Raw genomic sequence first — 25,934 nt, forward strand, 5'->3', positions numbered from 1 at the left:
AACAGCAACAACTTACCTGCATATCATGGTCCCAATCTAAATCAAGCCCTAAAAAGTTGTGTGCAGGGCAACACATCTAGTTTGGCTCTGAGGGGGTCTGATATGGCCTCCTCACATCTAAACCTGGCATTTCATTTATTTATTAAATATATAATGGGGTCTGTGTGTGGCGAATTCCAAAGTGTAGGTGCCCAATTCCTATATTGTACAGAGGAGACCTCCTGATAAAATGGTACAGTGGAACCTCGGTTGTCGTACATAATCCGTTCCGGAAGACCGTTGGACTTCTGAAACATTCGACAACCGAGGTGCAAAGGGCTGTCGGCAGTTTCAATGGTGAAAATTGAGAAACGTGCCTTGGAAGCCGTTCGACTTCCGAGGCGCGTTCAAAAACGGAAGCAATCACTTCTGGGTTTTCGGCGTCCAGGTTCCGAAATGTTGGGCTTCCGAGACACTCGAAAACTGAGGTTCCCCTGTACCTGTGGGAGGCCCTCATCTTTAGAGTGCAGTGATTGAGATAAGGGGTGAGAAAATATTTCAGGTATCCTAGTCCCAAGCTGTATTAGACATTATACACCAGAACTAGCACCTTGAAACCTGGTAGTCAGTTGGCAGCCAGTGCAATTCTTTGAGCAGCAGCGTAACATGCTGGCCCCAGTGAGCATTCAAGGTACTGCATTTCACACTAACTGCACCTTTTGGACCAACCTCAAGGGCAGCCCCACAAAGAGCGCATCGCAGTAATCTATCTACCACCCAACCTTGGCTGTACAGGATTAGGTTGTAAACTTTGGCACAAAATCATGTAATTCTTCTCCATGCATCAGTTATTACAGGGAAGGGATAACACGACTTTCCATCTCAACAAGGCGTTGTTATTGCCTTCCGCGAGACATTTAGAAGTGAGCATTTTTATAGTGTAATAAAATCGTAACAGTGGTTGCCGCTCAGTTTGGCGGGTTGCGGTTTAGAGAAGCACATTTTAAAATACACCGTGGCTTCACCGCTTTGATAGTGTTTTCCCTTAGTTTCAGAGTCCAATAATAATAAAAATTTAGGGCAAAGAAATGCACATTTACTAAAAATTAGACCAGAAGGTGCACTTCTTATTTTTGCCTGCTGCTTTATAGCGGCCTTGGCATCACAGCGAGGCCATTTGCAGAAGGGGGGGAAAGGTAATTTAATTTTATAGAAGTCACCTTGGTGTTGAAGTCATCTTTGATTTAAACCTGAAGTGAAAATAATTAAATTTGCTAGGAGGTCTGGCTTTTAAGCAGGAACAAGCGAATTAGACGGTGGAGCTGTTTGTTCTCTTTTTATGTTGGGACCAACTCGTAGCCATCTGAAGATAGTCAAAGGTGCTCTGTATTTCTTCATCTAATTGAGAATTTTCAATATAAGCTGCAAAAAATGGGTAGAACATAGCAGACCTGACATCAGTACAGCAGTAATGTGCGATAAATGCAATGTGACAAAGTAGTCCAGTTCAGAAGTAAAAATTACAGAGATAGATACTATCCATAATCAGGAGGAGCCCAGCCTGCACAGTTTAAAAATGGCTTTTTCATATTTTATTTTATTTTATTTTATTTTGGTGGTGGTGGTAGGGAAAACACATCATAAACTACTCTGATTCTTTCCTTTCCTTTTAAGGGATCACAGTGAATGGTTGATTGATGTTCTTTTACCACAAGGTAAGACCATTTAAAGTTGGATAGCAAGTACTAATGGCAATACCGTGATATGGGAGTTTTTATAGAATCATAGAATTGTGGGATTCTAAGGGTGCTCAAAGGTCATTCAAACCAAGCCCCTGTATCGTAGTTCGGGGGTAGAGAACGTGGCATGCATGCAGGAGGCCCCGAGTTCAAATCCCCAGCACCTCCAGTTTCAAAAATCAGGCAGCAGGTGATGGGGAAGACCCTCTGTTTGAGACCCCGGAGAGCTGATGCCAGTCTGAGCAGGCAATACTGGACTAGATGGGCAAATGGTTTGAGCTGACATTAGTTCAGGAATGATCAGAGTTGAAGTTAAAGATGCCAGAGAATCCAGGCAAAAGTGGGAAAGGAAGCGGAAATAGCAGCAGTTCAGTTTCCGAAATGGAAATCAGTCAAACAAATATGACTCATTCACATTGTTGCTTTTAAGTGCACCATCTATACATAATTAGATAGATAGGTAGATAGATAATTTATTACGGTTGGAGACCAGCTTATAAAACACACTTTGGGGTACAGTCACAGAAAGAAAACAAACAATTAAAACAATGTACAACAATAAATTTAAAAATAATGTACAACAATAAACTACCGCAGGGAGCCGATCCACAGTCACCCATAGAACCGAGTTTGGGGATTTTCTTAATGAACTAGTTTGAGTTGGGAGGTGGTCTACGCCTATAGATCTGTACACAGAATCTGGCGACCATCTGGGTTGTCTTCTGATCTTTGCCTAACAGAAAAAGGTCGAATTTTTGCTTTTCCGGGAGGTCAGCGAGCCTCACCAGCAGGGGATCAATGGTCTTACCACGTGCCCCTTCATGAAAGGGACATCTAAAGAACATGTGCTCTGGGCTTCCTACCCCCCCAATGGACTGGCGTAAAGTCTCTGAGCATATGGGACTTTTTTAAAGGCTCTATCCAGGACCGGCGAGGGCAGGGCCGAGCTTCTGGCAAGTGTAAAGGCCCTTCTTGCATTTTTAGATACGAGAAAGAAGAGATATGCTGCCGGTGCTGCTATATATCTCTTGATTTCTCCAATTTTATAGTCGGGGCACCTTGAGCAGTCCCATTGTCTATCGGTGTCTATGATTCTTTGCCTGACTGTAGCTTTTGCCTGGCCCAACCCCAGGCTTAGAAGGGCTTGAGGGGCAAAACCCAGTTTCTGAAGGGTGTTCAGGACTGCTGTCTGCCAGCCTGACTGGAACTGGTCGCAGAGGATCAGTGGGACTATTCCTCGGGGGAGCAGATTCAGTGTCAGCCATTTGTAGATTGATGTTAGGCACATAATTAGTTACGTTTTTGACATTGTTTTAACATTTGCTTTCCATTGAAATGAATGTGGTGTAAGTTACCTAACTTACATTAAATAGTGCACAGTGAGATGAATCGTGTATTCTGCGCGGGAAGTTGAACAGCAGCAGAAAGGAAGCAGCTCTGATTGCAACAAATACAGGCTGGATTGGTGGCGTAGGAAGGGGGGAGCGGTGGGTGCAGGCTGCCCTGGGTCTCATCCCTGAGGGGGGTGAACGCTGGGCCTGGCCTGCAGCGCGCCTGAGCCACACGTCTCTTTTTTCAGTCAGAACTCACCGGAACTCGGTTCCGGCACCTCTCAGGTGGGCGCCATTGACATTCTAAGAGAATAAGGGAGGTGTTCATGTTGAGTTCTGGCACCTCTTTTTCTAGAAAAATAGCACTGCATATTAATTATAGTATAGTATAGTATAGTATAGTATAGTATAGTATAGTATAGTAATCTTCATGCAGTGCTGGTTCCAGAATTGGGTGTTTTGTGCAAAGCAGAAATGGTAGCACTATTCTGGAACCTGGCAAATTCTAGGTCTTGACACCCTCTGGTGCTGATCCTGTTTTTGTGTATTTCACTAACCCTGAACATTTTTTGGGTAATTTGTTGTGAGTTCAGCCAGTGCTTCTTGTGGTGAAATCCAAATTCTAGTAAGCCCTGAGTCTGGTGCCAGGAGTTCTACTCCACGGAGGCCTAACAATTTATTATGAACCCAGAATTTAGCGGCACTCTCTATTCCAGCTCTTCTCTTGGCTCAGACTACTTTTACCATCTGTGCATCTCTTCTTGTGCATATTAGAATCATAGAATCATAGAGTTGGAAGAGACCACAAGGGCCATTGAGTCCAACCCCCTGCCAAGCAGGAAACACCATCAGAGCACTCCTGACATATGGTTGTCAAGCCTCTGCTTAAAGACCTCCAAAGAAGGAGACTCCACCACACTGCTTGGCAGCAAATTCCACTGTCGAACAGCTCTTCCTGTCAGGAAGTTCTTCCTAATGTTTAGGTTTAATCTTCTTTCTTGTAGTTTGGATCCATTGCTCCGTGTCCGCTTCTCTGGAGCAGCAGAAAACAGCCTTTCTCCCTCCTCTATGTGACATCCTTTTATATATTTGAACATGGCTATCATATCACCCCTTAACCTCCTCTTCTCCAGGCCAAACATGCCCAGCTCCCTTAGCCGTTCCTCATAAGGCATCGTTTCCAGGCCTTTGACCATTTTGGTTGCCCTCCTCTGGACACGTTCCAGTTTGTCAGTGTCCTTCTTGAACTGTGGTGCCCAGAACTGGACACAGTACTCCAGGTGAGGTCTGACCAGAGCAGAATACAGTGGCACTATTACTTCCCTTGATCTAGATGCTATACTCCTATTGATGCAGCCCAGAATTGCATTGGCTTTTTTAGCTGCTGTGTCACACATATTGCTCCAATGAATTCTCTGGCTTCTACCTCTGTATGGAGAACAGGGTCATGCTACTACTCATTGCGTTGGACTGGCCAGAATAATTTACCATTTCCATGCAGGTGGGAAGCAGGGAACACCTGCCATGTTTTAGAACTGTAAGAGAAAGAAGCTCTGAATTACAAAAGACGTCCCATTCTAGATACTTGCAAAGCCTAAACCTGCTTAGCTTTGCGAACAGAACTACAAGAGGTGCCCCATTTTGGAAGCATTCTATATGGCTAGCGTTCTGTTTCCAGCACACACATAATAAGAGAAGCTCTGCTGGATCAAACCAGAGGCCCATCTAGTCCAGCATTCTGTTCTCAAAGTCTCCAGCCAGACATCTATGTAAATGGAGGCATTAGTGCAATACAACTCTCCTGTTCACGATCCCCAGAAACTGCTATTAGGAGACATAAATGTGCTGAACAGGCAAACGAGATTTTTGATGGTCACACTATCACCACCTCATAATTCCATTTTCTCTAGAATATCTTGTAAGGCCCCAGATCAGCCTGTCAAAGGAGTGATCATAACTGTTTTGATATTCCGTTTACCTTCCCATTACAGCCGAAATTTCTGCTATATGTCAAAAGAAGGTAAGACTCTTCCATCTATGTGATGGGGCATCACTCTCAGCTTTTTATTTTTGTCTGTGATTTCATCTCGTCGTCACACGCAGTGCAAATATTCTCCCATTGTCGTCGTTTTTGGTTAAGAGATAGAGGGTTCTGTCGTATTGGAGTCTGTGGAATGTTGCTGGAACGTGTTGACATTGTGCTTCTGATTACTTGGCGTTGATATTCAGTGGCTATTTTCAAGCGCTGCCTTGTTGCCATTCATTTCACCTTGCGCAGTTCGGTGTGAGTGCAATCCACAAATAATTGCTGTGGCACGAGGCCCGTAGGAATGAATGGAGATTACAAGGATAATTTAAAGGCTTCAGCAGAACAAAATGAAGCATGCCTACAAATTTATTTTCATCTAGTGATTCCTTTTAGCGCCTCAAATGAACAATTTGTTCTCGTTTGCTCAAACTGGAATTGCTTCAGCCAGGCTTTGCATCTTGGAGTTGTCACTACTATTCTATCAAAGTATGGCCTTCTTATTTAAAAAAAAACACCACAAGATCAAGACACTGCTTACCTTTCCCTACCACATGCCATGACATAAAGGAATTGTGGCACAATTAGACCTAGGACACAGCTATACAGCTGCAAATACAACATTTTAAGTGCGTTTTAAGGGCATTATACGAAATTGACACTAGATGGCGATGGTGAGCTTATGGCAAATTCAACATATTTTTCAAAACGGTTTTTAAAAAGCATTTTCACAGTATGTTTTTTTATATGTGTCTAGAGTCCACCCTAGAGCAGGAGACTGAAGATGGCAAGAGGAAATGAGATATTTTGTTCACAGTTCCTTGTTTCATTGTGTATGGCAGACTTGTGGGGTCTGCTTTATTTTTTTTAAAAAAATAGTACCTCAACATCAACCAAGCGGAGCCATGTATGAAATTGTGGGAGCAGCCAGTTGCAAAATGGTGGCCCAGGGAGTAGAGCCAGTTACCTCCTGCACTCTGGGCTTTTTAAAGTCATCATGGTAGTTCCACACTACACATTCAAAGCATATTCAGCACACACATAAATCACATTACTTTGCCCAGATAATCCTAGAAATTGTTGTTTCCCCCCTCACAAAGCTACCATTTCCAGTGCCTTTAACAACTTGCAGCTCCCAGAATTATTTGGGGGAACTCAGATGCCTTAAATGTGTGTTGAATATGTTTTAAATGTTTAGTGGAGATCTTGACTGAGAAGCCTGGGAGCAGAATGCTGAAGGGTCCTCATTTTACCATGTGCTATAAAAAGGAGAAAATGCCAATGTTATAATTTCATAAAACATATGCATTTGACAACAGAGAGCCAGTGTGGTGTAGTGGTTAAGAGCAGTAGTCTTGTAATCTGGGGAACCGGGTTCGAGTCTCTGCTCCTCCACATGCAGCTGCTGGGTGACCTTGGGCCAGTCACATTTCTTTGAAGTCTCTCAGCCCCACTCACCTCACAGAGTGTTTGTTGTGGGGGAGGAAGGGAAAGGAGAATGTTAGCCGCTTTGAGACTCCTGAAGGGGAGTGAAAGGCGGGATATCAAATCCAAACTCCTCCTCCTCCTCCTCCTGTAAGATTCCATGTCGCTAAAACTGAAATATATACACCCTCCAAAAAAATTGGAATTCACTTGCATTAATACCATGCACCATCCTAAGCTTATTTTCTCTGAAATAAGCCCTACTGATTTTGATAAAATGAATTTAAATGATGTTATTTACAGTAAGTATTCACCAACCATCTTTTAAAACGCACACATTGACCAGGGGGTATGATTTAGTGTTTCGGAGGGCACACTTGGAATTTTGCATAAGTGCTGTGTGTCGCCACAAAATGGGTGCCATGTGGGAGGGCACAGCCAGTCACAAAATGGCTGCTAAAAAAGCCAGTCATTTGAAACCCATGTTCTGCTCCTGCAGAACGCTCATTTCACAAGTCAAGCCAGCCGATTTCACCAAATCACATCCAAGTAAACTTCCCCTGCCAACTTAGCAGTTTGAAAGCACGTCAAAGTGCAAGTAGATAAATAGGTACCACTCTGGCGGGAAGGTAAACGGTTTTTCCGTGCGCTGCTCTGGTTTGCCAGAAGCGGTTTAGTCATGCTGGCCACATGACCCGGAAGCTGTCTGCGGACAAATGCCAGCTCCCTCAGCCAGTAAAGCAAGATGAGCCCAACCCCAGAGTCGTCCACGACTGGACTTAACGGCCAGGGGTCCCTTTACCTTTACTTAAATTCAAACTACACACATATGTGTTTCTCTCCCTCCTGCTGGATAAGCTGCTAATTCTTTGAATAGATAGCTCTTTGATTCTTCTCAGTCACCATGATGGGCTTAATGACACTTACATTGCTTCTTTCCAGAACTGTAGCTCGCATGTTAGGAGGGCTGTTGTCACGTGTTTCTCTGCCGGCTGCTGCGGTCGCCATGGGAACAGGCCGGTGCGCTACTGCAAACGATGCCACTCCAACCACCACAGCAGTGAAGTTGGGGCAACGGCCGAGACGCATCTCTACCAGACATCACCGCCTCCTATCAACACTCGGGAGTGTGGGGCTGAGGAGCTAGTTTGTACTGTGGAAGCTGTTATCAGGTAACCCACAGCAGGCAGGTGAACACACGCGGAACCCAAATCCTGCTCTTGTCTGTCCCGTTCCCTCTCCCATCCGTGCATGGAAATCATTCTAAGCTCTTAGAGCTCAACATGGTAGCGGGTGGCACTGTGGTCCAAACCACTGAGTCTCTTGAGCTTGCCGAACAAAAGGTCGGTGGTTCAAATCCCTGCAACGGGGTCAACTCCCATTGCTCCGTCCCAGCTTCTGCCAACCTAGCAGTTCAAAAGCACACCAGTGGCTCATTCTGTGTCCAGGGTGGCTGTCTACCAGCTCCATCTGGTACGCAGGCTAAGACCCTACCTGCCTACGGACTGTCTTGCCAGAGTGGTGCATGCTCTAGTTATCTCCCGCTTGGACTACTGCAATGCGCTCTACGTGGGGCTACCTTTGAAGGTGACCCGGAAACTGCAATTAATCCAGAATGCGGCAGCTAGACTGGTGACTGGGAGTGGCCGCCGGGATCACATAACACTGGTCCTGAGGGATCTGCATTGGCTCCCAGTACGTTGCCGAGCACAATTCAAAGTGTTGGTGCTGACCTTTAAAGCCCTAAACGGCCTCGGTCCTGTATACCTGAAGGAGCGTCTCCACCCCCATCGTTCAGCCCGGACACTGAGATCCAGTGCCGAGGGCCTTCTGGCGGTTCCCTCATTGCGAGAAGTGAGGTTACAGGGAACCAGACACAGGGCCTTCTTGGTAGTGGCGCCAGCCCTGTGGAACGCCCTCCCTTCAGATGTGAAGGAAATAAGCAGCTATCTTCTCTTTAAAAGACATCTGAAGGTAGCCCTGTTTAGGGAAGTTTTTAATATTTAATGCTGTATTGTTTTTAACACATGATTGGAAGCCGCCCAGAGTGGCTGGGGCAACTCAGCCAGATGGGTGGGGTATAAATAATAAATTATTATTATTATTATTATTATTATTATTATTATTATTATTATTATTATTATTATTAGGCAGGAGGGCAAACAGCATTTCTGTGTGCTCTGGTTTCCATCATGGTGTTCCGATGTGTCAGAAGCGGTTTAGTCCTGTTGGTCACATGACCCGGAAAGCTGTCTGTGGACAAACTCCGGCTCCCTCGGCCTGAAAGGGAGATGAGCGCTGCACCCCATAGTCGCTTTTGACTGGACTTAACCATCCAGGGGTCCTTTACCTTAAGCTGTCCCAAAATGTTTCTGGACTTCAGCTCCCAGCAGCCCAAAGCAGCATGGCTAATGAGCAAGGGAGATGGGAGTTGTAGTCTGACAACATCCTGAGAGCGTCATGTTGGCTGCTATGCCATCAGAACAAATGGGCAGCATCTCCTGATGCAGCAAATCTTTTCAGCAGCCTAAACGCCACCATATAATTTATCCCCAGTATCCATATTTTGATTGTGCAATTATCCTTTCAAAGCTCAGCAGGAGGGAGGAGACTGGATAAACCCCACAAACTTCTTCCCTTGGACTGCAGGCGCTAATTTGTTTCATTTTATTTTTAATTCCTGCTATTTCACTTCAGCGGGTGCAAAATAACACTTAAGAAAAGAGAAGGAAATGTAGGTGCATTCTCGCTAATTAAAAAGTGTAAAAAAGGGGGGGGGGAGGAAGTATGGTACCAAAAGTAGATAGGAGGCAACAGCTTCAGGAAACAATGAATTTAAGCAGCTGTTTCAGATGCCTGGAGAAGGGGAGGTGAGGAGAAGGAATTAATAAAGCCTTTGACTCTTGCAGTTTGTCAGTTTCAACTGCTGCTTTCCCTCATCCCTTTGAAGAAACAACTTGCAGGAAGCAATAAAATTAGAGCGGTGGCTTTTGGAATGAAAGTGAACACGAGGGGGAGGAGAACAGCCCTGCCCACGTGATTATATCGCTCCCTCTGCAGGGATGATACATAGCGAGACAAGATGCGCAAACCAGGAAAATTGCCCCCCTGAAATGCGAGACATCAAGTGTTATTCAACTTGTAGTTTACAGCAGAAGATCAATTACTAATCAGCACTAGGAGCTTCCTGTCTAACGAACTGGTTTTCTTTCATTTCATGTGTTTCCATTTGTTGCATTGCTATTTTTTAATTTTATTTAAAGTAACGTATAAGAGGAGTTTCTCAGTTTATTACATTACTCGTTGAATAGTTTAATTTGACTTAATAATTCAATCCCTTCCTTTAGTGAGCTCAGGGCAACCTATTTTTGCCTCACAACAACCCTTTGAGGTAGGTTCAGATCAGACAGAGAGTTCTCTGACTTAGTAGACCCATCAAAAGTAATAGGCCTAAGCTGGTCCTGGCCAACAAACGCTTGTTGATTCCAATGGGCCTGCTCTGAGTTCTGACTTAGTTGGATGCAACCCAGAGGGATCGGCTTTTGATCACACCGTGAGCTTCACAGCTGAGCAGTAATCTGAAGTCGGGTCATTCAGGACCTAGATCAATACTTTGTCTAGGATAAAAGTGGCTGTCCAAATAATTATGCTATTTGCAGAATAATGAACACATAGAGATGAGCATAATCTATATTAGCAGCACCAAGGGTCTGGAGCTACTTGTTCTCCACTGGTTAACCTTCTGCCTCTGGTACTTTGTAAAGTAAAGGTAAAAGTAAAGGGACCCCTGACCATTAGGTCTAGTCGTGGCTGACTCTGGGGTTGCGGCGCTCATCTCGCTTTATTGGCCGAGGGAGCCGGCGTACAGCTTCCTGGTCATGTGGCCAGCATGACTAAGCCACTTCTGGTGAACCAGAGCAGCGCACGGAAACACCGTTTACCTTCCCGCTGGAGCGGTACCTATTTATCTACTTGCACTTTGACATGCTTTCGAACTGCTAGGTTGGCAGGAGCTGGGACTGAGCAACAGGAGCTCACCCCGTCACGGGGATTCGAACTGCCGACCTTCTGATCAGCAAGCCCTAGGCTCTGTGGTTTATTTATTTTTTTAATTATATTTTATTAATTTTCCATACATTCAATCCACATTACAATTTCTATTAAATTTTCCATTTTTGACTTCCTTCGGCTTCTCTGCCAATCATCCAAATTCAAACTTCTTTAATTACACATTTCCAAATTTTACTGTTGCCTTTATACCTACCTCCCACTTCTATTTTGCCTTTTTACAATATTTCTTATGCTGTTACAGAGCTTCTCTGAATGCCACTAGCGTTATTGCATTATCACTTATACATTCCCAGTATTCAACTAATTTTCCCCAGTCCTCGATGAACTTTTGATCTCATAGATATCTGATCTTCCCAGTCAGTTTATCAAGTTCTGCATAGTCCATCAGCTTCATTCTCCACTCCTCCAACGTTGGTATTTGTTCTTGTTTCCATTCCTGGGCCAGTAATATTCTTGCCGCTGTTACTGCATATTGGAAATGTTTGTGGTGCTTTCTATTTATTTCATTGCCAACAATTCCTAAAAGAAAAGCCTCTGGTTTCTTAACAAATGTATATTTCAACATTTTTTTCAACTCATTATATATCAACTCCCAGAAGCTTTTCACTTTCTTACATTCCCACCACATATGATAAAATGTACCATCTTTTTCTTTACATTTCCAACACTTCTTACATGTTTTGTACATTTTTTCAAGTTTTACTGGTGTGATATACCATCTATATATCATTTTCATAACATTTTCCTTTAGTGCAGTACATGCAGTAAATTTAATACTTTCATTCCATAGTTTTATCCAGTTGTTAAATTGTATATTATGACCAATATCTCTGGCCCATTTTATCATAACTGATTTAACTTCCTCATCCTTTGTATGCCATTCCAACAATATCTTAACCCACAGCGCCACCCGCTTCCCACTTTGTAAAGTAGATGTCTCCATAAAACAATTCATGGACAATAATACACCAGATGAGCTCCTCCAGTTTGCAATGTAGCATAATCAAGGAATATATATGGCATGAGAACAGGTTACTTAATGGACTGCTTTTACTAATAATGAGGTTGCCCGGATCCTGAGATCAGCTTCAGAGGCCCTGCTTGTCAACCTGCCTATAAGATAATCAGAGACAAAGCTCCATGGTTATATAATTTCCTCCCAGATGTTATACATATGACACCATCAGTTCATGTTTTTAAGCAGACTCAGAAAAAATCCACTTTTAAAGCTGCGTTTTTTCTTGCAGCAGGGGTGGGAGACTTGTGGCCTTCCAGATGGTGTTGGACTACAACTCCCATCACCCCTGACCATTGGTTGTGCTGGTTGGGGCTGATGGAAGTTGTAGTCCAACAACATCTGGATGGCTACTGGCTCCCCATCCCGGTCTTTGAAGATTTATATTGGCGATAATTCGAAAGTGTCTTAATTTGTTTTTAGTAAATTTTTCAGTAAGGGTGTGCTGGTGGTCCATGAATTATCTTAGAGACGGCTCCTTTAAATGGCTGCTTTTCTTGAAACATGATACTGTATACACTGGAATTTTATTTTTTTATAGAAGGTGCCTTGTGAGGAGGGGTTTGCCATAAAATCAAAGGCAACAGGGAAAAAAATAAAATAATAAATGTGGGGCCTTGTGCACAGCTGTATTTTTGGCATCTGTTTAGAGACACCTGATGTTGTTGTTTAGCTTGCTGAAGGAGGCTGAACTCCACGCAGAGCAACGGGAGTATGAGCTGAATCGCAGGAGACAGCTGGGCTTATCCTCTTCACATCATTCTTTGGACAACACAGACTTTGATAACAAAGATGATGACAAGAACGACCAGCGCCTTCTGAGCCAGTTTGGAATTTGGTTTTTGGTGAGTTTCTTTTGCTTTTCCCGTTCTTCTTCTTTGGATTCTAAAGAGATTACTATAATATAATAATTTACTGCAGAGCTACATAGTCTAGAAAAGCAGATATGAAGCAGACTTTGTGTAATTTTCCAGAGTCACTTCTCAAACAGGTTTTGTAGGTTATGGAAATAATAAATAAATAAATAAATAAATAAATAAATAAATAAATATAATTTATACCCCACCCATCTGGCTGGGTTTCCTTCTAACAAAAGATTAAAATACAATATTCCGTCAAACATTATAAGCTTCCCCAAACAGGGCTGCCTTCAGATGTTTTCTAAAAGTCTGGTAGTTGTTTTTCTCTTTGACATCTGGTGGGAGGGTATTCCACAGTGTGGGTGCCATTACCGAGAAGGCTACAAAACCTGCAGAACTTACTTGATATGAGACCTTAGCAGGGCCAGGAGGGTTTAAGTGGGTCTGTTGCTTCTTTGTTTAACATTCACATACTGCTTTTCCAAGTAGTGTTGCACAAGCTTGATATCAGCCTTGTCGCTCCTTGTGGTCTTTTCCAAAGACTTTCCACTTGCACACATCCTAACGCATCTCTTTCCTCCCACTGCAATGAGGGTGATTGCAAGAGAGAGCTGGAACTTACTCTGACTTTTGAACAAAACATGTTTTCCAGGTAAGCCTTTGCACCCCAAGCGAGAACACCCCCACAGAGAGCTTGGCTCGGCTTGTGAGCATGGTCTTCCAGTGGTTCCATTCCACGGCCTACATGATGGATGACGAAGTTGGCAGCCTGGTGGAGAAACTCAAGCCACAGTTTGTCACCAAATGGCTGAAGACAGTGTGCGATGTCCGGTTTGATGTCATGGTGATGTGCCTCCTTCCTAAACCGATGGAGTTTGCACGGGTGAGGAGTCTGCCCATGTTTTCTTCTGTCAGTAGCTTGTTATGAACTGTGTTCTGAGTGGAGGTTGACCCACTGGGGAGAATGGAGCGTTGCCTTGTCAACCTCGCTCTGCTCCCAGCCAATCTCCTGCCCTACCTCCTTTTTTTCCTGGAGGGTGGCACTACGAGCTGTCATTCAGCACCTCCTTAATCTCGGTGTTGCCTTTCTGGAACTCAACAGGGAGGGGGAGAGGGCAAATCAAGAACGAGCTCCACCTACTCATGGCCTCTCTACCTTCCGTCCTCCAAGTCCCAGTGTGCACAAGCCATCACTAGCTCTTTGAGCCACCTCAAATTGCAGAGTTTAGCTTCACTTTCATTGTTCTTGCTATAGGAGAGAAGAAAATGTACTGTTGTTGATTATTCAGTAGTGTTTCATGACTGCGTGGTGCCATGTATGCGTTGGGCTGTTTTGAAGGGGGGGAAAGAGTCCTTAATGAAGTCTTTCCCCCCTATAAATTCCCTTAGGTGGGTGGATACTGGGACAAGTCCTGCAGCACGGTGACGCAGTTGAAGGAAGGTCTGAACCGCATCCTGTGCTTAATTCCGTACAATGTAATCAACCAACCTGTGTGGGATTGCATTATGCCAGAATGGCTGGAAGCCATCAGGACTGAGGTGCCAGACAATCAGCTGAAGGAGTTCAGGGAAGTATTAAGGTAAGTAGGAGGATGTGGAAGCTTTCCAACTCTTGGTGGAGGCCTCTGTGCATGTGTCAATCAAATTGCAGAGGGGAAAAAATGGCACCTGGGCTTTCGAAAATAGAACGCCAAAGTTAGTTACCGTATTTTTCGTCCCATAGGATGCTCCGTCCCATAGGACGCACCTACTTTTTTGGGGGGGAAATAAAGGAATTTTTTTTCCTTTATTTCCCCCCAAAACCAGGTCGGGGAACAGTGGGATGGTGGCGCTGCGCCTCCCCGCTGTCCCCCGAGCTTGTGGGGCTGGCCGATGTCTGCTGGGCGGCAGGCTGCGGACACCTGCGCGAAGCACGGGGCGTCCTCCGGAGGGCGCCCCGTGCTCCGCGCTGCAGGCTGCCGCCCGCAAGCCTTGCGCGCCCGGGGGGAGTTCCCCTGGGTGCACAAGGCTTGCGGACACCTGCGCGAAGCACGGGGCGTCCTCCGGAGGGCGCCCTGTGCTCCGCGCTGCAGGCTGCCGCCTGCAAGCCGTGCGCGCCTGGGGGAACTCCCCCCAGGTGTGCAAGGCTTGCGGATAGCTTCCTGGAGCCTGGAGAGCGAGAGGTGTCGGTGCACACCGACGCCTCTCGCTCTCCAGGCTTCAGCAAAAGCCTGCATTCGCCCCATAGGACGCACACACATTTCCCCTTCATTTTTGGAGGGGGAAAAGTGCGTCCTATAGGGCGAAAAATACGGTACTCTTTAAAGGTAAAGGTACCCTTGACCGTTAGGTCCAGTTGCGGACGACTCTGGGGTTGCGGTGCTCATCTCGCTCTATAGGCCAAGGGAGCAAGCGTTTGTCCACAGATAGCTTCTGGGTCATGTGGCCAGCATGACTAAGCCTCTTCTGACTAAGCCTCTTCTGGCGAACCAGAGCAGCTCATGGAAACGCCGTTTACCTTCCCGCCGGAAGGTAAGCACTTGACGTGCTTTTGAACTGCTAGGTGGGCAGGAGCTGGGACCAAACAATGGGAGCTCACCCCATTGCGGAGATTCGAACCGCGACCTTCTGATCAGCCAGCCCTAGGCTCTGTGGTTTAACCCACAGCACCACCCGCGTCCCATAGTTACTCTTTAGTCCATTGTATTTATATATGTTGCTTCACACATCTGGAGGCACCCTGAAGCAGCTTGTAATGTGGAAGATGGAATACTTTAAGCTTCCAATCCATCAGTTGTGAAATTTGGGGTGCTCATTACTTCTCAACCATTGAGTGAAGCACCGGTGGTTTCTTTTCAATAAGTGGGAGATTTGATTTGGGGCCAGTGCTCAAATTATAGGGGAATCAGAGGGTCCTTGGTCCTGTTCACTACTTTTGATGGTTTTTCTGTAGTCATAAAGGTCTACAGATGTGCCATGGTTTTAAAATTGAAGGGAGACAGGGTTGGCGGTTCATGATTAACCTGATTAATCTGATGATTGTTGTATATGGATGAGTATATGGTTTTCAAATTGCATTATGCTATTTTTGCAATCTGCCCTGGATTTTAGTGTGGAGGGCAGGCAAGAAATATTATATTTAATGCTGGTTTTTACTATTGTTTGAAGGGAACATTAGACACACAGGTCCCGCTTTATGAAAATTCGCTCTGCGAAAATTCACTTATCTGAACATAAGGTATTAGTACCCAAACCTCACTGTGAGCACCACAGATTCAGATACCTGCACAGAAAGCATGCTTTCCCTTCTTGTTTGCCTCTTGCTGGTAAGCTGAGGGGGGGGGGGGGGAGAGACTGGACAAATCAGAGATCATTTTTGTCTGGGTTTCACCTGCTTTGGCGAGGGTGTGTGTGTGTCAAAATTCTGTGGTTGGGAATGTATTAGAAATTTCGCCATAGGAATCAGTGGAAAGTGTTGACTCGTTATGCAAAGACTTACCTAAGGAACGAATTTCAGAGAATGCATTGTGTTTGTAAAGCAGAACCTGCAGGTATTTTATTTCATATAGCAGTAAACTATATTGAGAGGCACCTTTGCCTGAAGGCCATTTATAGGTCTGACAAACAAACAAATGCATATCTGAAGAAGTGTGCATGCACACGAAAGCTCATACCAATAAAAAACTTAGTTGGTCTCTGACGTGCTACCGGAAGGAATTTTTTTATTTTGTTTAAACATACAAAGGTTTCATTCTTCTCACGTTATGTACAACTTTTGGTCTTTTGTGAAAAGAGCTTGCGAGAAGAACTTACTGATAAACCTTTTTGTCTTTTGTGCTTTGTAGCAAAATGTTTGATATTGAGCTGTGCCCACTCCCTTTTTCCATGGAGGAGATGTTTGGCTTCATAAGCTGTCGGTTTACGGGATACCCTTCTTCTGTACAAGAGCAGGCTTTACTCTGGCTTCATGTAAGTGCTCCCCCTTCATTCCTATGATCAGGTCAACGTTGTCTCTGTACCAACAGGATTATAATAATCCGCTAACCCTCATAGTTAAACATAGTTACCATAGTTAGTGGCGCCCTCCCTGTGGAACGCCCTCCCATCAAATCTCAAGGAGATAAAGAACTATAGAAGGCATCTGAAGGCAACCCTGTATTGGGAGGTTTTTAAAGTTTGACGTTTTATTATGTTTTTATTGTTTTGCTGGAAGCCGCCCAGAGCGGCTGGGGAAACCCAGCCAGATGGGTGGGGTATAAATAATAAAATAATTATCATTATTATTTTATTAACACTCTGTTAGCAGCAGCATGGCTTTTACGTACCAGTATTTCTTGGATTTTTGGCCTGCCTTCCCAAGCAGAGATTTGGTTTGCTTTGTAAACCCATTGCTGTTTTTTTGGGGGGGGTAGCAGGGCCTGCCTGCTCACAAGGCATGCTGAGGCAGCTTCCCTGGGTGGCAGAACCCCCAGAGACAGTCTCCCCCCCCCCAGCCTTGCTGCTGGCAGAGAAGTGGTGGCAGCAGCTTCTGGTTATATCTTGCAGGTGCCATCATGTGGCCTGAGTAAGCGAGGCTTCGACAGGGGTGAGCCAGTGGGGCGGCACATCCCGCTGCTCCCCTGGCAGTGAAACAGTGTTAGAATTCCTGCTCCATGATTGCAGTCATGGGATTGTTGTCTTTCACCTGATGGTGTTTGTTTTGACTCCACAGAGTGGGAAGTGGTGGAGACAGGATGTTTGTGTTACTGTGTTCCGTGAAGTGGGACTATTGTCCTTTGTTCTTTTACTCTTTGCTCTCTGATGCTAGAGAGAGAGGGAGCCATGTTGCAGTGCTCCGTGTTTGTTTATATGTAAATAAAGTAGATTAGCCAAAATTCTGAGTTGCCGAGGTCTGTTACGGTTGATGCGCAAACTCTGCAGATCCCTAAGTGTGCCGGTGTCTGTTGGCATCGGTCGCTGTGAAGTTCAGGCGGAAGAAAGCTTTTGAAGCTCCCAAACAATCGACCAAGAGGGAGAGAACATGCCAATCGGACATGTGTCTCTACCAAGGTCCTACTCGAGTGTAGGCTGAGCTCCTGACAAACAGGACATGCCGCTTCTGGGTGGTAAGAGCTTGCTGTAAGCGAAGCATGTGCCTGTGAGCCAGGAAGAAAAGTCGACTTCAGATCTCAAGAGCTATAAGCAGCATTGTCAGGGACTGGACTGAGGGGGGTGAGACTGAGGAGGAATGGTGGCGACCATCCCCCCTCCTCCTGAAGCTTCCAAAGAAGAGGAAGGCAGTATCAAATTACAGCAGTGGTGTGAGGAAGGTCACCTCATGGACAGGTGAACAGAAGAGTTGGGAGGTGCTGGGAGAAGAGAAGGAGCCAGAGCCAGAGCTGCCAGCTGACACGTTATCACTGGAGAGCATTTCTGACCCCTTCTCCCAGAACATGGCGTGCATTGAAAGTGGAAGAGCAAAGGACTCAGAGACAGTTAGCTCCTGGCGGCCATCTTAAGGGGAAGTGCTGTTGCTAGGAAGGGAGGGGGAGGAACTCAATTGGAGCAATGCCATTAACCCAAGAGGCAGCGTACAGAGGTCTTTCACTGTGAAGACTCAGTAAGAACTTCCTTGTCTACTTCCTTGGCTGTCTGCTGTGAGAGGGGGGATGATCGGAATTCACTGAAACCTGACAAGCATGTTGAGATTCTTGCATTGCAGGGAGATGGGCTAGATGACTCTCAGGTCCCTTCCAACTCTATGACTCCAAGTCACTACCCTTCAGTCTTGTTACCTCCTCTTCCACAATATGGGGATAACACAGCTTCAGGCACCTGGTGCAGCAGCCTTAGGCTGTGTACACAATACAGCTTCATCTGGACCCAGTGCACTCCAGCCCCTGGTGTTGAAAGCCATGTATGCATGATATTATCACACTAGGCAGCTGCAGATGAACCCAAATGCTCCATTTTTAACTCCCAACAGCTTCTGAAAGTGGGTCAAAACTTACAGAGGTCCCTGACCAGGGATTTTTTTCCACTGTAACTCAGGAGGGCACCAATGCCATTATAAGAGAACAAGGGAGGCGTTCATGGTGAGTTCTGGCACCTCTTTTTGGGAAAATGGCACTCCCCTACGTTAAATGCCTGCTTAAGTTCACTGTTCATTTTGGCCTAGTGCTAATATTAGCATTCACTGCATTTTGGGTCTGATCTGAGAACTCATTCTCTCTCTCTCTCTCTCTCTCTCTATCTATCTATCTATCTATCTATCTATCTTAGGTGTTGTCTGAATTAGACATTGTGGTCCCTCTTCAGCTACTGATCAGTATGTTTTCTGATGGGGTTAATTCTGTAAAAGAGCTGGCAAATCAGAGGAAATCAAGAGTAACGGAACTAACTGGGAACCTTGCGGCTCGAAGGGTAATTCATTATCAGTTTACCTTTATGATAAGAGGGAAAAGCATGTCTCACCTCTTTTGGCAAAGGCAGCTGGTGAAATCCAGCGAAAATGTAGTGTGTTGTTTTCTAAACACCACTGAATTCAGTGACACAAGAGTATGTAGCATTTGAAACTGAACACACTTACTGAGAAGTAAACCATGGTGAACCTGGTGAGGCTTAATTGCATGTACAGATGTGTTTATGATCAGAGCCAAATTTGGATGTGATTTCATCCTTTGCAGTTTTATGTTGTAAGCCACCTTGTGATCTTCAGACGAAAGGCAGTATATAAATGTAATAACTTTTTAAAGACTTTTGTGCGAATGTTTTTTTTTTAAATTAAAATAAATAAATGTAAAGGGTAGGTGCATTGAGTGGTTTCAACCTTTTGCCACTTGCATCTAATTTGACCCTCGGTCACATCATTCTAACATGATTTAAGTCAGACCACCTATATTTCTCTGTATTATGCCTGTGAACAGTTTCGTTTTAAGAAATACTTCATCAATCCCAGTAAGACATTTTTAAACCACTTTGTAGATGTGCTTAGGTGTGATTTCTGGGAAGTTACCTTTGAGATATTGTTGTCACCTTTTTCTTTCTTTATTTTAAAGTGATGTTTAACTCATGTGCAGCTTGATCAATAGCAGGTAATAATGATGATCTCCATGCTGTTTTTAAAAAGGTTTTGCTCCACAGAAGCCTGCTGTTAAATGCACAGAAGCAAGGCAGGGCATTTCTCCCAAATCATTTAACGACCCTACTTTAAATGAACTGCCTCCTTGTTTCTATGGCAAAATGTTGATGTGTTTGCTTCATGCTAGTCAGTCCACAAGAGCTTAGCACTGATTTTGTGGGTTCTTCATACTTCTCTAGGTGAGCATTGCCTCTGATCCGGGGCACAGAGTTCAGCATAATACACTGAGCCCGTTCCCAAGCCCATTTCAGAGTCCTTTTCGCAGCCCCATGCGAAGCCCCTTTCGTAGTCCTTTCAAGAACTTTGGGCACCCAGGAGGAGGAGGAGGAGGAGGAGGAGGGAGGGCTATTGACTTTGACTGCGACGATGAAGAAATGAATCTGAATTGTTTCATCCTGATGTTCGACCTCATCTTAAAGCAGGTGATAATGCAAAAGAGAATTCATTCCAGAGTGATGCATGAGTTTCTGGAGGGTTATCTAATAACGCTGTTGTTGTTTATAAATGTTGTACATGGGAACCATGCAATATCCAAGAGTGCGAGTCACTTGTGATGCTTGGTTCTGCATTTACACAGTGAGATTTTGGATGCATAGAATAGTCTCAGCTTGTTTTCCGAGATCCGGTTTGCAAAGAGAGGAACACATATTAGTGTAGTGGGTGGCCCAGGAAGTTGCATCATTCCTTGTTACCTAATCCATGTTTATGTTCGTAGCAAACAATGTAGCCCAAAGAAAGTGAGAACCTGGTAAAATTGGACTTCCCAAGGTTGTGGATGCATTTCTTCCCACTTGAAGTTGGTGCAGCTTTGGGACAAAGCAAATCAGATCACATGCTACTAACCCCAGGACTTAAGCTTCCTTTTCTCTACTCATATTATTTGCCATTATTCTGGCGATCTCCTCCAGCCTCACATTTTGTAGACTGGTTAGAGAACCTGTGGCACACCAGCCACCTCTGAACTCAAACTCCCCTTAGCCCCTGCCAGTATGGCCAACAGTTATGGATGTTGGGGGCAACATCTGGAGGCCCCAGATCACCCACATCTGCTTTATTCCCCTGATAGAGATTGTTTACTTTCAACAGCAGCTTGGCAAGAAGAATTTCAACAGTTGCATTTTTTCCTGGTACGGAGGAGTAGTGATTTTCACTTGTTGACTTCTGCCTCTTACGCAGCTGTTTTGAAGGCATGGAACATCTGTCTTTCTTTTTTTAAAGTAAATAAGTAGCCTAGGAGGTGCTTGCTTATAGATTTTGTTTTATGCCAATAGCGTGTGTTGCAGTTGCTTCGATAATTATGCTCCTTAAAACTTGCTTTTCAGATGGAATTGCAAGATGACGGCATTACCCTGGGTTTAGAGAACAGCATATCCAAAGACATAATTTCTATCATCAACAATGTGTTCCAAGCCCCCTGGGGTGGCTCTCATACCTGTCAAAAAGACGAGAAGGCCATTGAATGCAACCTGTGTCAGTCCAGTATCTTGTGCTATCAGCTGGCTTGTGAGTTGCTGGAGAGACTAGCCCCCAAAGAAGAAATCCGGCTAGTGGTAAGCGATAAACAAATGTGCAACACTCAGCGCACACTACCCTTGATGTAGTGTTCAAGCAACACCTCTTGCTTGTATCTGCTGTAGACTCAGAGGTGCTTTGTGTATTGCCTGGATGGAAAGATGCATGTGTTTAAGTGTGTAGAAACCACTTACTTTTGCCTGGCTAGAACAGAGCCTAGTGTACAAAGTTAAGAATTGCAGCCATTGCTCTCCTTGCTTTTGCCTCTGCCCTGTCCACCCCCAGAACGTGGCTCCTGGAAGGTTGCCAACCAGCGAATATGGCCCTTGGGCTATAAAAGGTTCCCCGCATAACCACTCTGCTCTGGCTGGCTAAGGAGCCATGCGCACAATTATGAGTGTGGGGTTCTTCCCTTGATGCAGACACCAGGACTGCCTATTCATGGCGCCATCAGAAATTAGCAGTTGCACCAATCAGACTCAGTAATAGGAGAGCATGGCAGGGAATCAGTTCAATTCCTCCCATTTCCTGCTCCCCCCTGCAATTATTGCTGACTTTTTGATAGGGCAGCGCACATGGATAGACCTTAACCCTGATACTGAATCCTGGCTTGCTTGCCTGGTTTAGTACAGTTGCTGAATGCATTGGAACTTGTACGTTTTGGCTCCCGAACGGTTGGAAAGTGGAAGTGAGTATTCCGGTTTCCGAACGATTTTCGGAAGCCGAACGTCCGGTGCTGCCTCCATGGCTTCCGATTGGCTAAAGGATACTCCTGCAGCCAATCAGAATCTGTGTCTTGGTTTTCGAACAGTTCTGGGAGTTGAACGGACTCCCAGAATGCATTCTGTTTGAGAACCAAGGTGCATCTGTATTTAGTAAACACAACACAAAAGTAAAATTAAACAATCCCTGCCCAAAGTCTGTTGTCTGTTGATCCATCTTAAGATGTCCTCCTAAGGAATGCTTGATTTAAGAACATGTAAATGTAGGCACCTGAAAATCAACGTCACTCCATATTTGGTTTTTGAAGGAACCTACAGATAATCTGGAGGACAGTCTTCTAGATTCTAGACCTGAGTTCATTATAGGAATTGAAGGGGAGGCAGAGAACAAATCAGCATCAAAGCATGGAGAAAACCCAGGAAATCACACAGAGACAACGGAAAACACAGGTAAACTGGAGATGAGCAACTGTGTTTCAAAACTTTACAACCACCTGGATTTTACGATGGCCATCAAATCTAGTGCTTGTTTGATGGGATGAATTCAAACTCTTTCAATACACCCATGCCATACATTTAAAGCACTCTTATACCACTTCAACAGGCATGGCTCCCCCCCCCTGCACAAGAATCCTGGGAATTTTGGTTGATCACGGGTGCTGGGTATCATAACTATGTGAGGGATCTGCATCACAAGTTGCCCCTCACTCCTGTGTCAAAGAAAAAACATTTGGCCTCCACAAATACAAATAGCCCAGTTGCTTGTGGGGCCTAGGCAATCTGAGCATATAACACCAATTTTATATCTGCTACACTGGTTGCCAATGTGTTTCTGGGTTCAGTTTAATGTGCCTGTGATGACCTTTAGAGCCCTAAATGGCTTTGTACCAGGTTATTTGAAAGACCCCCTGTACGAACCTGCCTAGACCCTAAGATCACAACAACAACAAACAAACCTATGGTCACGTAAAACATCCTCAATAAACACACGAGACGTAACCGGCTGTGTTCTTAGATAAATAAAGTATACTATTCATTGTATCAAATTTCAACGGAAGTAACTCATAAAGTTCAACAAACGAACAAAGCAGAAGACCCAGTGGATCAGATCATTCTCTAGTCAGTTCATGCATAAGGTCCATCTGTGTAATGGTGTCTATTCTACCTGTCTGTTCATAAAGTCCAAACAATCCACATGAAAGGTTGTTACAGTTCCACAAAACCCTTTCACAGAGTCTAGACAAGGATTTCCGGAATATTGGCCTTGTTTCGCCATCCTGGGCTTCATCAGTAGTTAAAGCACTTTGAATAGTATACCTTATTTATCTAAGAACACAGCTGGTTACGTCTCGTGTGTTTATTGTAGACCCTAAGATCAGGCACAAAAGTCTTGACAGGTGGATATGATCTGTCAGGTTGGTGAACCTGAGTGACAGGGCCTATTTTGTGCTGGCTCTATCCTTACAAAATGCTTTCCTGCTGGAACTATGCCTGTCTCCTTCGCTGACTGTTTTCTAAACAGGCCTTAGAAATTTGGATGTTTCACCTTGCTTTTAATTTTACAGGGGATCATAACTGCTGCTGATATATGGGAGCTGTGGGCTTCTTTCTTTCTTTCTTTCTTTCTTTCTTTCTTTCTTTCTTTCTTTCTTTCTTTCTTTTTACAAAATTGTCTGTGAAACTTTGCATATGCCTTTTTTATAGCAGCCATCAAAAATGACACTGAGAGGAAATTCTGCTACCAGCAGCTTCCAGTGACACTGAAACTTATCTATACAATATTGCAGGTAAAGTTTAACTTTTTTTTTTTTAAAAAAAGTATTTATGGATTTGATTATATCATAAAGTGGTCTCTTGATAAGACACTCCCATTGAATAATGATTTTGCGACTGGTAAACTGTGGGGCACCATTTGTTTCATCATTTTAATAAACTCTTTAAGTGGAGGGGGGGGGAAGTAAGATAAAGAAGTCCCCCAACCCACTGGAGAAGATTTTGGGTGCAGGAGGAGGGGCGGGAATGACAAAAATGAAACCTCATTATGTAAGTAGAAGTTTGTTCCACTTGTATGCTGATATCATTGTATTTCTCCCCGAAAGTGTCTGCGCTTTTCTTTTAATAATGTTTACTGGTTTTCAGTAGTCACAAGCACGGACAATCTCCCAGAAAGTATTAACATACATGCAGCTTAAATTGCCCTGAGTCTCTATTGCTATTTATGTTAATATTAGTTCATGGTTCAATTGATGCAGTTCTGCTTTAGCTCAGAATTATAGTACCAATTGCTCTGGTCTTATTACTTCTGCTTGGTGTTTCTGATTAATTGCATGGTATTTTGTCTGCTTGTTTCTAAATTTGGCAAAGGAAATGGCACGGTTTGAAGAGCCAGATATTCTATTTAACATGCTCAACTGCTTGAAGATTCTCTGCCTTCACGGAGAGTGTTTATACATTGCAAGGAAGGACTACCCACAGTTCCTAGCCTACGTTCAGGATCATATGCTGATTGCCAGGTATACTATTTTCGCCCAAGGGAAGTGTTGGTACTTTATATGAAGCTAGTGCAAGCTTGTAGGCTAAAGCAGCGACCAGGTGTTTTGGACTGCAACTCCCATCAGCCCCAGCCAACGTGGCCAGTGGTCAGGCATGATGGGTGCTGTTGTTCAAAATATATGGAGGTCCCAATGTCAGGGAAGACTGGGCTAAAGCCAATCAGTTATGGGTGACAGCTAACAAACTACTAAATGTTCTACTACTAAGGAAGGAGAGCCCACAACCTCCTGAGGTTCTGCTGTTGGTGGACTCCAACTCCCATCATCCCCTGCCAGCATGGCTAATGCTCAGGGGTGGTAGGAGTTGTAATCCCAGAACATCAGGAAGGCCTTCACCCCATCCCTGTTTCAAGTCCATTGTAAGATTTAAACTAGTGGTTTGTGGAGGGAAACCACTGAATTCATTAAATTCACAAGCAGGTGATCAAAGGTAGAAATTGTGGCCTTGTAGACAGTCCTGGCCATATAATTCTGAAAACCAGTTGAGTTGTTGAAGACCATAGGAGGTCCGACTGAGCTACCCTGTATATAGGAAACAGTGTCAGCACACATCATTTGCTTACCGCTCCTATTTTAAACCTGCCATTTGAGTGACAGGATAGTGGTACATCTGGGTGTGGTGGGAAGATAATTTCTCCCTGCATCTCCTTGAGGGAAAACAGTGCTGGAACTGGGTTTTCTGGCTCTCCAGGGAGGAGTAAGAAGTTCCTGGAGCAGCAGCTTCCATTATGCTCTCAGCAAAGTAATGCAACCATTTTGTGAAGTTGGGAAAATAAACAGATTGTGTCACCTCTCTCTCCCCCCCCCCCCCAGTTTATGGAGAGTTGTCAAATCGGAATTCTCCCAGCTTTCTTCGCTGGCGGTGCCCCTCCTTCTTCATGCTCTGTCTCTCCCACATGGAGCTGATATTTTCTGGACTATCATCAATAGCAACTTCAACAGCAAAGACTGGAAGATAAGGTTTGAAGCAGGTAAGCTTTTAACATTAAAAAAAGATGTAAGTGTGGAATCTGTGGCCCTCCAGAACCTTTGGACTACAACTCCCATAAGCCCCGGTTAGCATGGCCAACGGCCAGGGATGATGGGAGCTGTTGTTGTTTCTTTTTATACCATTTCTTTTTTTGCGCTTCCTTGCAGAGGAGCCCTGGCTGGCAAACAACAGAGCAACAAAGCAAAACAACTAAAAATAATTGGGTTGTGCAGTGGTCAATGTGGCACTTGGGCCAAAAATGGTTAATCCCCTCCAATGTGAATAACAAATGCCAGCCATTTATTGCCAAGTCTTTTGTCATGAACTGAATGGGGGAAAATGTGAGTTTTAAGCAAAGGAAATGAAACAAACTTACATATTTCCAGATATTTATTGCATTAGAAAATACAAAAAGCAGCTGGCTATGGTGTCTCTCCTTACTCTAAAACCCACCTATTTTTCTGGTTGTAAATTGGTGCCAGAAACCCAGGACTACACCTTTCCAGTGCCCTATTGCTTGCTGAACCCCTCGCACTTTCTGCTACAATGAAACGATGGAACATTTAGCTAGCCAAAGACCCACTTTGACCCGGAACTGACTGGCACAATGACTATAAGTTAGTTACAACATCC

The 25,934-nt window shown here is 44.5% G+C and overlaps 2 protein-coding genes across 10 annotated transcripts in view; both read left to right on the forward strand.

Annotated features, from left to right (window-relative positions):
- GOLGA5 (golgin A5) overlaps positions 1 to 25,934 on the forward strand; it is a 496,232-nt gene that overhangs the window by 422,395 nt on the left and 47,903 nt on the right. The window lies entirely within an intron of this gene.
- Positions 1 to 25,934, forward strand: part of UNC79 (unc-79 homolog, NALCN channel complex subunit) — a 131,706-nt gene that overhangs the window by 35,534 nt on the left and 70,238 nt on the right. For 7 of the 9 annotated variants that reach the window (XM_083607901.1, XM_083607893.1, XM_083607894.1 and 4 more), the window contains 14 exons: positions 1,654 to 1,694; positions 5,041 to 5,069; positions 7,443 to 7,672; positions 12,260 to 12,431; positions 13,099 to 13,329; positions 13,836 to 14,026; positions 16,271 to 16,394; positions 18,687 to 18,827; positions 19,725 to 19,967; positions 20,868 to 21,095; positions 22,088 to 22,229; positions 23,484 to 23,566; positions 24,144 to 24,292; positions 25,145 to 25,302. In XM_083607901.1, coding sequence (XP_083464027.1) covers positions 1,654 to 1,694; positions 5,041 to 5,069; positions 7,443 to 7,672; positions 12,260 to 12,431; positions 13,099 to 13,329; positions 13,836 to 14,026; positions 16,271 to 16,394; positions 18,687 to 18,827; positions 19,725 to 19,967; positions 20,868 to 21,095; positions 22,088 to 22,229; positions 23,484 to 23,566; positions 24,144 to 24,292; positions 25,145 to 25,302 — 2,162 coding nt within the window. The remainder of the gene's footprint in view (positions 1 to 1,653; positions 1,695 to 5,040; positions 5,070 to 7,442; positions 7,673 to 12,259; positions 12,432 to 13,098; positions 13,330 to 13,835; positions 14,027 to 16,270; positions 16,395 to 18,686; positions 18,828 to 19,724; positions 19,968 to 20,867; positions 21,096 to 22,087; positions 22,230 to 23,483; positions 23,567 to 24,143; positions 24,293 to 25,144; positions 25,303 to 25,934) is intronic. The other 2 variants (XM_083607895.1, XM_083607899.1) reach the window with 2 other exon arrangements.

Source organism: Podarcis filfolensis, assembly GCF_964270895.1.
Source record: "Podarcis filfolensis genome assembly, chromosome: 1".
Lineage (NCBI taxonomy): Eukaryota > Metazoa > Chordata > Lepidosauria > Squamata > Lacertidae > Podarcis > Podarcis filfolensis.